Source organism: Vicugna pacos, chromosome 31 (assembly GCF_048564905.1).
Source record: "Vicugna pacos chromosome 31, VicPac4, whole genome shotgun sequence".
Taxonomy (NCBI): domain Eukaryota; kingdom Metazoa; phylum Chordata; class Mammalia; order Artiodactyla; family Camelidae; genus Vicugna; species Vicugna pacos.
This window is the reverse complement of record NC_133017.1, coordinates 17,296,348-17,308,712: the sequence shown is the minus strand read 5'-3', so window position 1 is coordinate 17,308,712 and position 12,365 is coordinate 17,296,348. Positions and strand designations below refer to the sequence as shown.

Here is a 12,365-nt window from a genome sequence, read left to right as displayed (position 1 = left end):
TCATTCATTTCCCAGAAGGTGTGGGGGTGATGGATTGCATGAGACAGCACAAGTCTTGTGACACTGGTCCAGGGGTGCAGACAGTAAAGGCAATGAGCCCCCTCCCCATCGTGTGCACCGACCAGAAACTCAAGAGCAGCACTTGCCTGGACCTCCTCCTATTGTCAAACTCAGTAGCCCAGGGTACCCAAAATGGGTCATACAGTGAGGGGCTCTAAGGAGATCTGTCTTGGAGCTGAGATGATGTAAAGTTTGTTGGGGAATTGGGTGATGAAGTCATTTTAATGTGAGCAATTTGTAATTGGGAGCCAAACATGTTCATTCATGTGAATCATAAGAAACTTCCCAAAACAGGATGAAAATTTGGGTCAAAACTCTGAAGAAGGGATTTAGTGAGATAAATGTAAAACAGACAGCAGTGTTGGAAAAACTCAGCTGTTTACATCCAGGATATGGGCTACCAGGCTTCTCAGGAACACAGAAGGAAAAAAAAACCTAAGATTTTAAGTGAGTTTGAGGTTGATGTAAGTCAGGAAGCGTTGAGAGAAAACAGCTATTCAGCTATTTCAGGACTTAGGCTGCATTAATAGAAGCATGATGAACAGAAAAATGGAGGTGACAGCTCCTGTAGTTTGCATCCATGAGCTCATACCTGGTGAAGTATGTTCAGTTCTAGGTGCCTCTGACTGAAAGAGTAAGTAACAGCTTAGATGGTGCCCTTGGCGGTGATAGGGTGGAGAAGGGTCCAGAAATCCACAGGAAAGAGCAGTGTTTAACCCAGAGCAGAAATCACTCAGCAGACATGATTTCTGTTTGCAGACATGTGAGGAGCTGTCATGGGAAGCACTGTTGGTTTTTATTTAAACTATTCTAGAGAGAGAGAAAGGCAGACTGCCATTCAAAACATAGAAGCTGTTTCCGGGGATCCCTGGCTGATGACTGAAAATTCATATTGTTTGATCAGAGCCTGTTTAATCTGTCCCGGACGGAAGCACCACAGAGGGGTCTCCTCCACCAGGAGGCCGGTTGGACCCAGTGATCTCTGATCTCTCCCCAAGTCTAAGAGCGCCTTTGCATGGAAATTTTCTCCACCTTATTAAAGAGTAACTTAAACTTGATTTTGCTGCTGAGATTGCTTCGGTTGGGGGAAAGGAAGGACATTCCATGCATGCTTTGAATATTAAGAACTAAGAACAGGAAACATTATATTCAACAAATATAATAAGTAATAATAATGAAGATATTTTGGCCGCATGTCATGCCAGAAAGAGAGAAAAGGAGAAAAAGGGGAAAAGATGAAGAGAAATTGAGAAAGAATGATGGAGACAAAAGAGAGTAAAACAAGCAAATGCATGGAAAAAGAAAGGGAGAGAGAGGAAGAGGGAGGGAAAGAGTGAAGGAATCAGACAGAATACAAAGTGAAAGCATATTTTTCTTTCTTTCTCCCCCTTCCTGAAGCATTGGATGCATAGCCTGGCTAGGCGAAATGAAGGTTTTCTTTCTTTAATTTAGATGTTATGTTTATCAAAGATATGCATGATTTTAATATGCCTTTTAAAAGAATCAAATAGTTCTACAAGCTTATTAGGAATGCAGCAGCTCCCTAAACTCTCACACCCGTGTCTTAATTCCGATAGGCACCCATTTTCAGCCTTTAAACTGTGACTTTTTAGTTATTTCCACATTTCTAAATGACACTGCTATGCTGCTATTTTTTGATTTTTGTTTATTTGTTGGATGCATTATCCATTCACATTAGGGAGAAAAGAATTCTCTGCCTTTCCTCCATCTCCCACCTCACACACATTTCTTCCCCTCCTGGTACAGCTGTATCCTACCGTCGTTTAGGCCATTTTTCAGTTTACTTTATTATGACTATGTAAATGCTATTTACAGCCAAGCCAGGCAGTATTTTTTCTTCTACAACATTTTATTTTCCCTGGAGTTAATAATTATCTTATTTTTCTGATTCGGTCGTTTTCTATTTATCAATCACGAATTCATCTCCAGTCTCCACCCACCCCACATCACTGGCATCTATCTCTTCTAGACATAGTCAAATACATCAGATAGTCTACTAATTTATATTTCTGTAGATATTCCCCCAAATTTTCCAATTTGCATCGTGTGGACCAATTGCCCTCCACATTTAGTTCGTGGCTAGTATACAGAGGTTTTCCTCCACCTTAATCCTGGAGCTTTTCGTTCTTTCTGTCTTAGGGCGGGGCCTCTGCTTTCTTGCTGTCCTGTCTCTTTCTTCTTCGTTTGGTGGAGCACATTTATGGTGGGATACTTTTACGGAGACCTTGCATGTCTGAAAAGAGCTTCATTTTTACTCTCACCCTTGAATGACAGTTCATCTGGGTATAAAATTCTAAGTTGAGAATTTTTCTTCTCCAAATTTTGAAGACATTCTACCGTGGTCCTCTGGCTTCTGATATTACGAAGTTCGAAACCATTTCTATTCCTGACTTTTACCCATGACCTTCTTTCTTTCCTCTTAGGAAGCATTTGAAGCTTTCTCTGATCCCCCACGTTTTGAAATTTTACAAAGATGAGTGTTGATGTGGGTCAGTTTTTATCCATTATTCTAGACACTAAATGAGACTTTTCAATATGAAATCTCAGGTTCTGTATCTCTGGGAAATTTTCTTAAATGATTCCCTTCACAATTTCCTTCCCCCTTTCCCCTCTCTCTTTTCTCTTTCAAAACTCGTCTTACTCAGATATTGGACTTCCTGAACACGTTCTCTAACTTTCCCACCTTTTCTCTCCTAGCTTCACATTCTCATTTTTTTTTTCTGTCCTACTTTTGGGGACATTTCCTTCAATTTATCTTTCAAATGTTCTTTTTAATTTTTAAAACATCTCTGCTAGCCTATTTTTTAGTCTCCAGGGGTTTATTCTGTGATACTTTTTTATCATCGCACTTTGTTTTCTCATTGATACAATATCATCACATATCTCCCTAAAGATTTAATAATAGTTCTAAGAAGTATTTTCTTCTCCCTGTTTCCTCTAAGCTATTTATATTCTGTTTGTTTTGGTCTTTATCTTTTACGTGAAAGACTTTTCTCTAAAGTCTTGGCTGTCTCTCATGTTTAAGAGTGGAGGACTGAAAAAGCTATCTGAAAGATCTGTGGGCATGGGTGAGTCAACTAAGGGTTTCACTGTGGGGTGATTGCATGAGCTGTTTTACAAGGGAACCCCCAATGTTTGTAAGATTTTTTTCTTATTGTTTCATCATCTTCAGCCTTCTCTTTGGGGAGTCTAAGACTGGCAACCAAAGTTCTGGTAGCTGAAGGGGAAAGAGGGCTGGCAAGTGGGCCTCAGCATCCTGCTGTGCACTGACTTTGTTTTCAGTTATGCCATCAGTATGACATAACCAGGCTTGACGCTCAGTCTAGAAACCCTTCAGAGACCAGCCTACGGTCTTCCGTTGGGGAGGGGAAGGAGCAGTTGCCCTGGAATATGGAGTCAGAGAGCCCACCTAGGAGTTGAAATGTTTAATATTTACATTCTCAAAATTATCGAGTTTTATGCTCTACCATCAACCCAGTTCAAGAGGTATTTGGTGCTGCCAGTTCCTGAGACCCTGGGGAGTTTTATGGTGTTTATCAGCTACTATTGCTGCATAACAAACCATCCCAAATCCTCGTGGCATGAAATGAAAACAGTTTTAGCAGGTCCATGGAGTCCATGGGTGAGGAATGTGGAAGGCCAGACAGTGATGTCTGGGGCTCCGTTGGGCAGACTCAAATGGCCAGAGGTGACTCAAAGAGCTAAAGATTAAAATGGCTGCAGCCGGAGGATCCACATCTGAGATGGTTTCTTTACCCCTTGCCTAGTACTTGGGCTGCGATGACGTGGACTGGACTCAGTCCGCTAGGCTCGACTCATCTGGAACTGCCTACATGGTTTGGGTCTCTCACAGAGTGATGGCTGGGATCTGAGAGGGATCATCTTGAGAACAAGCATTTCAGGAGAACCAAGCAGAGGCTCATGGCCTTTTATGAACTCACTTCAGAAGTCCTAACTCCAACTCTCAATTCCAACTCTTCGTTAAAAACTTCTGACTTTTCACTGTTCGTCCATTCTTCTCCCACGTTCTTCAGGCATCCCTGTGATCATTATCTTGAACTCTTTATTGGATAGATTCCTTATCTCCACTTTACCTGGTACTTCTTCTAGGCTTTTATCTGCTCATTTGGAACATATTTCTCTGTGGCCTCATTTTGCCTAATTTTCTGTTTTTATTTCTATAGATTTGGTAAGTTGGTTAGGTGTCCCAGCCTTGGAGAAGTGTTCTTTTGTAGGCGATATCCTGTGCATTCCAGAAGCCCTCTCCCCTCTGGTTACCAGAGCTATAAGAGCTAGGGGTACCCAATGTGTGCTCCGTGGGTCCTTCTATTGTGGTGTGTTGACTACCATGGATGGTGTGGTAGGCAGTGATCAGCCACCAGTCCAGTTCAGTGCAGAGGCTGCCAGCCACTGGTGTGCAGGGCTGGGTCACGAGGTAACTAGCTTCAGAGCACAGGGGCATCCCAGGGCTAGTGCTGGCCCACCGATCGGCAGAGCTAAGTTCTAGGGTGAGTGGTTGTGGAGCAGGGGTCCTGGATCTAGGGTCAGCCTGCTGGTGGAGGGGCCTGTTCCTGACACAGCTGGCTGCAGCATCTGGGGTGTCCCAAAGCTTTTGTTGGCCCTCTGATGAGTGGTGCTGGATCCTAAGGCAACTGGCTGAGGGGCCTAAAGTGTCCTGGAGCTGGTGCTGGCCTACTGGTGGGTTCTTCCCATCTACCCATGGTGGCCGGGTCCCCTAGCCAGCACACCTCTCCTACCCTGTCCATCCTTGCCCCGGTTACCCTCCAAATCAGCCAGTGTCACTCAGGACCATAAGCCACACCAGTTACCCGAACAGAGAGAATTTTACATGAAGACTTGAGAACTAGAGATAAAGTTGTAGGTAAAAGAAGGAGGAAAGTAGCACCCTTTCAGCCAGTTGCCTGGAGGGGGGCAGGTGTTCCTTCCCCTTTTCATATCTGTGGGATGAATGAAACCCTTTTCCCTTCCCCTCTGCTCAGCTCTGATCTCTGAGAAACCTATGCAAGTCCTGCCACCCACCCCCCCGATCACCCGCTGAAGATTGCTCTAAAATTAACTTTGAGAATAGAGTTTTAACCAGAGAAACTTGGTCAAAACGTGCTGGACCGACAGAGCTCTAAGAAAATACCCTGGAGGGACATTTCTCTTTGGTCCCCATCTCCCCTTCTCCTACCTTGTCATTTCCTCTGCTTTTACACAACCCCTCTGGCCCTGCCCCATCCCTCTCATTCACGTGGATCACCCTGCCTTGTCTATAAAGTCCCAATAGAGTTGGGAAATGCTCTTTATTAGGTTTTTAAAAACAGAAGTAAATCTGATTATTTGTCTCCAGGTTTGTAACCCACCCCTTTGGTGCTCGACCCTAAGAATTAAATCTGCTTGGTGGGGGAGCCTTGCTGGGGGACATCCTCAGAAGGAAGTCCTGCATGCCCCTCCGCAGCACTGCATTCTCAGCAACCTCCCGCAGGCTTCGGTGCAGCTTCTCCATCTCCTTGTATTCGCTTTTGACATCTATGGAAGAGCAGGAGTCAGGGTCCTTCTCAGAAATGTCCCCAGAAGACAGATCCCCTGAGAATCCTGTTCTGACCTGGTCACTGGTCCCAGAATGTGAGGTTGGGAATTGAGATTGGGAATGGAGCTTGGAGATCAGTCCAATAGATGTGTTTTATAAATAACCTGGTCAAACTGGGCATTCCTACTCTTACCTTAAGGCTTATCTCAGCATAAGGGGCACCCTCAGAATAAACACACACCTACCCATTAAAAAGGTCTGGGAAATCACTGGGTCTTTACGAAGGCCTCACAGGTGCTCAGTGGGAGGTGTTACAAAGCACACCCCACCCCAAAGCTCCCCCAGGTCCCCTCCAGGCATCCCTCTCCTTCTCTGACCCCTCTCCTCCCAGCAGGCATCGTTCTAAGTGCATTTGCTCCATTTTGGCATCTCAAGTTTTCAGCCCATTCAGATGACATCCCAGTGATGGTCTCATTCGGGTGCTCAGCCAAGGGGCCAGGCAGGGGTGGGGGCAGGGATGGGGGCAGGGGCGGGGACAGGGATGGGGGCAGGGGTGGGGGCAGGGGTGGGGACAGGGTCAGTCGTAACTGTCCTCATCTCCATCCCTTGCTCTAGACGCTCTTCCTAACTTAATTTCTTTACACCCAGCAAAGAGCAGCCACAGGGGAGTGGGGGGCCTGTGTCATCGCCCCTCCCTCAGAGGTCACGTGGGTTTACCTGCGAGCTCCTTGTAGAGCCCGTCCCCCTGGGACGAGGCCAGTGTCAGCATGGTGGCGATGCTGCCCTTCACCTTCTCCGTGATCCCGTTCTACACGACAGAGCAGGGCATTGGGTTAGGACGGCATGGCCCAAGGGAAAGGAATCTTATAAAGGGACCCCACCCAACACCCTGACCAAAGTCTGCAGGGACGGGGGTTGCCCAAGGGTAGCTGACCAGAGTCACCAGGACATTTCTCAGGGTCCCACCTGCCTCGGCATCTCCCTGCCTGCTTCGCACAACTCACAAGGGCTGTGCCCCTGGTGCCGAACAGACAGCCACTTCTTCCATCTTCTGTACCTGCTCCCTGTGCTCCCCCAGGAGCCTCTTTGGGATGGAATGCAAGCCCTGGCGGCAGAATACCTTCAGCTGCTGGAACTGGTGCTGCATCCTTTGCTGAGCCCTTTCGAACATGCCCTCCGCCACCTGCCGGTCCACCCCTCTTCTGATGACGTCTTTCATTCTTTCACACGCTTTTTTGCCAGTGATCTGAGCTGCCTCTGGCAAAAATGAGAGTCACGGTCACACCACTACAAGGACCTGCTTAGAAATCTTCAGCATCAGAAAGAAAGACAAGCAAACAAACTATACACACACACACACACACACATATACATACCTATATACACACACTTAAATGTACTCATACATGTGGCACCGTTTTCTACACAGTGGAAACAGAATAACGTGATCCAAAAAACTAACTCAATATTGAGATCATTTTCACTCAGAAAATCTAACGAGTACATTAAGCAGATGCTTCTAAAATTCCAAACTCCCCTGCCCGCCCCAGGAAAAAACAAAAACCAAAAACCAATGGAACCACCTAAACAAGAAAGAGCTGGAAAATGAGTTAACAAATACTTAAGTATGAGGATTGGATCATGGATTTTATAGTTTAATTAGCAGGGATGCAGCCTGGAGAGGAGAAGCGAGGTGTCTAGATAAAGGATGACCTGAAGGAACCAGAAACACACAGATTAAAAATGGTTTGTGACTTCTCTCTCCCCACATCCTCGCAATTACTTGGTTTTCATTTGCAGACCAAGCGTGTTACGGGGACTTAGGACAAGCACTTGGCGGGGCAGGGAGCAGCAGACAAGGACACCAAAGGAGCTGACAGATCCCAGAGGAAGCAGAAATGTCGCCTTCCGGGGCCCCCACCTTCGTAACAGGGCTTCAGGTCGCTCTGAACAGAGGTGGTGAGAGACTCATAGATCCTCCTCCTCTTTCTCAGGATGTGTCCCTCCAGGCCGCCCAGGATGGCGCTGATCTGAGAATCCACATTAACAAAAGGCCACTGGTGACAACTCCTTCGACAGAGCAGGTCGGGGGTTTCCGTCTGTGGCCACCGTTTCTTTTTGGTTGGCTGTGTCATCTCCACAACTAGGCTGTGAGCTGCTCATAGGCAGGAACTTTGTCTTAAGCAGCCTTGTATCCCAAAGGGCTTCCCACAGTGCCTGGCACCTCAGCATCTTGTTAACGATCAGCTGAGTTGAACACGGGCACATGCAAGGCACTAGACCAGAGCGTCCTTAGGGGGGTGGTGGGAGGCACAGGCTGCTTCTCTCATGTTATTGTGTCAAGTGGGCTGAGCCTGTGCTGTGGACTGAATAGCTGTGTCCCCCCAAATTCATATGTTGAAATCTTAAGCCCCAGTGTCATGGCATTAGGAGGTGTGCCCTTTGGGAGGTGATGAGGTCTTGAGGAGACAGGCCTGTGTTGGGATTGTTCCCCTTACAGAAGAGGAGCCCTAGAGAGCTCCTTCCCCCTCTGCCAGGTAGGCACACAGCAAAAGGACGGCCCTCTGGGAGCCAGGAAGTCGGTCCAACCAGACCCCAAATCTGCCTGCGCCTTCATCTTGTATTTCCAGCCCCCAGAACGGTGAGAAATAAATTTCTGTTGTTCTTAAGCTGTCTAGTTTGTGGTATTTCATTACAGCAACCCAAGCAGACTAAGGCAGCCTAGGAAAAAATGAGTGATGGGTGAGAGTCTTCAGTACTCAGTACTGAAACACGACCTGCAAAAAAATGACACTTCTCTAAACGCCACTGCTGTGGCTAATACTTCATGATATTGGCAAAAATGAGAAAGAGGTTGGTGAAAATGTTACAAGTAGATGCAAATTTTTATACATCAAAGGATTCTTTGAAGATTCTTCCTGGGAACGGAGTCTACTTGACAAGCTCAGCATTTACTACTGGTTGCTTCTCGGTGGCACGAAGTTTGCTACGTCCACAGCGGACTCAGGACCGCTGCCCTCGCCTCCGTCCCACTACGTTCCGTACCTCACAGCGCTTGCTCAGAGACACAGCCAGACCCTGGACCCTCCAGCTGAACAAGCCGTAAGAGACAGGCTACCTCCAAAATCCTGGTGGGAAGAAAGCCATGCCCGACCCTACCGCCCTCTTCACTTCATAAGGATCTTACCTCCTGGATTAGGAAACTCCTCTTGTAGCTATCATATTTCCAGCCATTTCTTATCCCAATTTCTGTCATTTTCTCCTGCAGAGAGTGCTTAAAGGCATCTATATGAGGCATCAGAGCTAAACCATCAGTGGGCTTCCCAGACCTACTGAAGAAAGCAATGTAAAATGTCGAGACAGCGGTGGTTGTCATGGGGTTAAAACAAAGAGGAATCTAGCTGGTATCCTTTTATTCATTTTTAAGAGAAGGGGTACAAGATATAACAGTTATAAAATCCCTGTAATGTGCCAGGCACGGTGCTGTGCCCTTCACATGAAAACCTATGAAGTCAGTACAGTGATGCCCATTTTATAGATGAGAAAACCGAGGTTTGGAGATGATTGCTGATGTATTCAAGGTCACAGAGCTAGTAAGTCGCAGAGCCAGGCTTTGAACACTGACCTGTTTAACCTTAAAACTCAGTCTTTCTGTTTCCAAGGTGTTCCCACTGAAAAGATGGGACTTGAACTAAGATTTAGGGAAGTGAAAGAAAGAGAAATCGTCCCCATGGGAACAACATGGTGAGCGACGTTTCAGAACATTCCAGGAGTACGAAGCAGCAGGTTATTAGAGGACAGGGCAGAGGCGTGACATCCAAGCTCTCTACCTATGAGCTGGTGACACTGGGAAAGTGGCATGATTCCTCTGAATGGCGATGTGTTCACTTGTAAAGAGACAGAAGTCATTTCAGAGGGTTGTTAGGAAGCGGTGATGACCTAATGCGAGTCAAGTGCTTAGCACCATTTCTGGTCCACCTCAGCTGCTCTCTGCTACCCTCCAGGCTGGTTAAAGCCAGGGGCTGACACTGGCGGGGGTGGTGAGGAGAGATGGGAAAGGCTGGTTGGGGGCAGGCGGGATGTCTTGATGGCCATTCTAAGGAATCCGGAGTTTACCCTACAGACACGCAAACAGGGTGAGTGGGCGTAGGTGGAATGACAGGATCCCAAGCAAGTTTAAATGAAGGCTGGGCGGGGGCGGGGGACACTGAGTGAGAATGAAGCAAAGGCAGAAAGGTTCAAGCAGGGACAGGTGATGGATCAGGTGAAACGCCAGAGGTGAAGGAGGGAGACTGGGGACCGGCTGGGGATTAAGAGATTCTGTTTCTGTTAATGGAGAAAAGGATGGGAAGTCACGGAAGAAAGGAAGGAGGGCGCACCATGAAGGTACACGCCCCCCAACTCACACCATGCGTGAGCGTGCCAAGTGTGGAAAGGAGTTACCGCGAGCAACTTTTCTTTTTCGCATTCGGGGAAGTTTACAACAGCCGTATGTTTGCTTAACTCCACTCTCTCCAAACAAAATATCCCGTCCTGGGCTCAGATCCATAGGCAAACTGACCCCCTGCTGCTCGTAGGCGATGTTTGAAAAATAATGAGAATCGTAATATTAGTCTGAAAGCAGCATCTCCATCTGCGCTCCAGGTCACCGTGGGAAATTTTTAAGCAAACCAAACCAAGGAGTCTCTGTGTTTCACCAAAGACTAGGTTTTCCTCCTCAAGTTGCAAGCTACTCTTGACACTTCCTGATCCAGGGCACAAATTCTTAAAGACTCTGGCCCAACGCTCTTCAGGTGTTTGTTCACAAAGGAGCAAGATGAAGTATGCTTTACCTGAAAATGCCTCCAAAAACGGGATCGACCCGGTCGTAGATGGGCTGAGTGATGGCTTCGTTCAGATCTATTCTCGCGAGCGTCCTGGAGGCATAGATTCCATTCTTCAGGCAAACCGCTTTCAGGGTCTGGTGAAAACCCTGGTTCCCTTTACTCCTCTGGATAATTAAACAAGTTAGCGGAGTCAGTAGGCATCGCCTAGAATGTCCTAGGATCAGAATTGCACTGCCCTTGGCCAAACGCTACTACCAAGACTCACAAGGAAGAGTGGGAACAACGTGATGAAGCTACGCAAAGAGGGTGGCAGTCACACCTGCCGGCAGGCGCCCCCGCCCTGGGCTCCCGGAGCATCCTCCCCTCACTCCACTCACATGCAGCTGTGTATTTTGTCTCTTCTCTACTCATCAGGCTCTTACACTAGACCATCAGCTGGTTGAGGACGGTTTGCTGGGGCTCCCAGGGGCAAGTTCCTTCACTGTTATGGGAGAACTTCCAGAAATGACCACCCCTCTCCTCCTCTGGGCCAGTGGTTCTCAGCCTGGAGAGATGCTGTCACTGCTGAAGCGCTGGGGGGTGTTAACTCTGTCCTAACCTCTCCTAGCTCTTTATTTCCTTCAGAAGCCATGGGGAAGGGGCGAGGGTATAGCTCGGTGGCAGAGCGCATGCCTAACACGCACAAGGTCCTGGGTTCAATCCCCAGTCCCTCCACTAAGAAATAAATAAGCCTAATTCCCCCCATGACGAAATTTTAAAATAATAAGTAAATAAATAAGGTAACATTGTAGGTGAACAACCCCCAGTACCTCCATTAAAAAATAACTAAATAAATTCTATTTGAAAAGCAATGGGGTAGTGAAGAAAGCGGCGGGGGATCAGGCAGACCTCACTTTTAGCACCACGGGTTTCCCCGGAGAGGGTCACTCACCACCAGGCACGCCCCGAGGAGCCGTCGGTAGGCGGTCCTGGCGTCCCGGACCCCCTCCTGCAGAGGCCGCTCTATGTGGGCAAAGCACTGGTCGATGCTCCTCTCCAGCAGCTGTATCTTCTCTTCCACAAACCTCCGCAGGACACTCATGTGCGAGTATTCATTCTAGGGACAAGACCACGGGGAGCATGAGGCCACCCCCTCCCAAAGGCCCCTTCTCCTTCAGCTTTGTTTCCTTCCAGCCCGTCACCAAGACAAGATTTGGCTCGAGCTAATCGCCCACAGTGGACTTCTCTGTCATCCTGTGGGATTGGAGAATGGAACAAAAATATGACTCCTGCAGCTTACTTTAGGGGTACAATCCATTAGGCTATTCGGAAGCGTACATTTTTTAAAAATCCAATTGTTATTGAAACAGATTTTTTTTCCCCAATAACATCTAAGTCAAGAAATAGTTAATGAAATTTTGGGCACAAAGCAGTTTTCGAGGAGAGTGTTTCTCAAACTTCATTTGTGCATAGAAATCACCAGGAGAGTCGGTTCAGACCCAAGGGCCTGAGATTCTATGTTTCTAGCAAACCCCATGTAATACTGGGCTTCTGGGCCCGGACCACACTTTAAATAAATAATAAAGCTACAGGACTACAAAAATCAAGGCTTGGTTGCTACATCAGGGGAGAACAGCCTAGTAAGGGGAGAAAATCTCGATTCAGATAATACAAGGGAGTGACCGCCAGGGTCACTACCCCTTGACCGCTAGGTTCCAAACTGGGATCTCTGTAGTGTCCGTCCCCTGTGTGAGAACCTGGGGGCCACGTAGTATCTGACTACAGCGGGGGGAAGCCACACTCCTTAGCTCAGAACTTCAGGTGCTTTACAACCAGAACTCAGCCAGCTTCTCCAGCACCTCCAGCTCTCTGTTTGCCCAAATGTCCTCCCACGTAGCTGCCCCTGAACTAGCTGCCCTTTCCCAAACGTGCCGTCCCTTCTGTCC

General features: G+C 47.5%; 1 protein-coding gene across 2 annotated transcripts in view; it reads right to left on the bottom strand.

Moving 5' to 3' along the window:
* Positions 1-5,381: 5,381 nt before the first annotated feature.
* Positions 5,382-12,365, bottom strand: part of NUGGC (nuclear GTPase, germinal center associated) — a 48,789-nt gene continuing 41,805 nt past the window's right edge. The window contains exons 13-19 of one of the 2 annotated variants that reach the window (XM_072952436.1): positions 11,372-11,536; positions 10,447-10,604; positions 8,802-8,946; positions 7,536-7,644; positions 6,735-6,871; positions 6,332-6,422; positions 5,382-5,613 (exon numbers count right to left, since the gene is read on the bottom strand). In XM_072952436.1, the coding sequence (XP_072808537.1) occupies positions 5,465-5,613; positions 6,332-6,422; positions 6,735-6,871; positions 7,536-7,644; positions 8,802-8,946; positions 10,447-10,604; positions 11,372-11,536 (954 nt within the window). In that variant the 3' untranslated portion in view covers positions 5,382-5,464. The remainder of the gene's footprint in view (positions 5,614-6,331; positions 6,423-6,734; positions 6,872-7,535; positions 7,645-8,801; positions 8,947-10,446; positions 10,605-11,371; positions 11,537-12,365) is intronic. The other variant, XM_006203286.4, reaches the window with a different exon arrangement.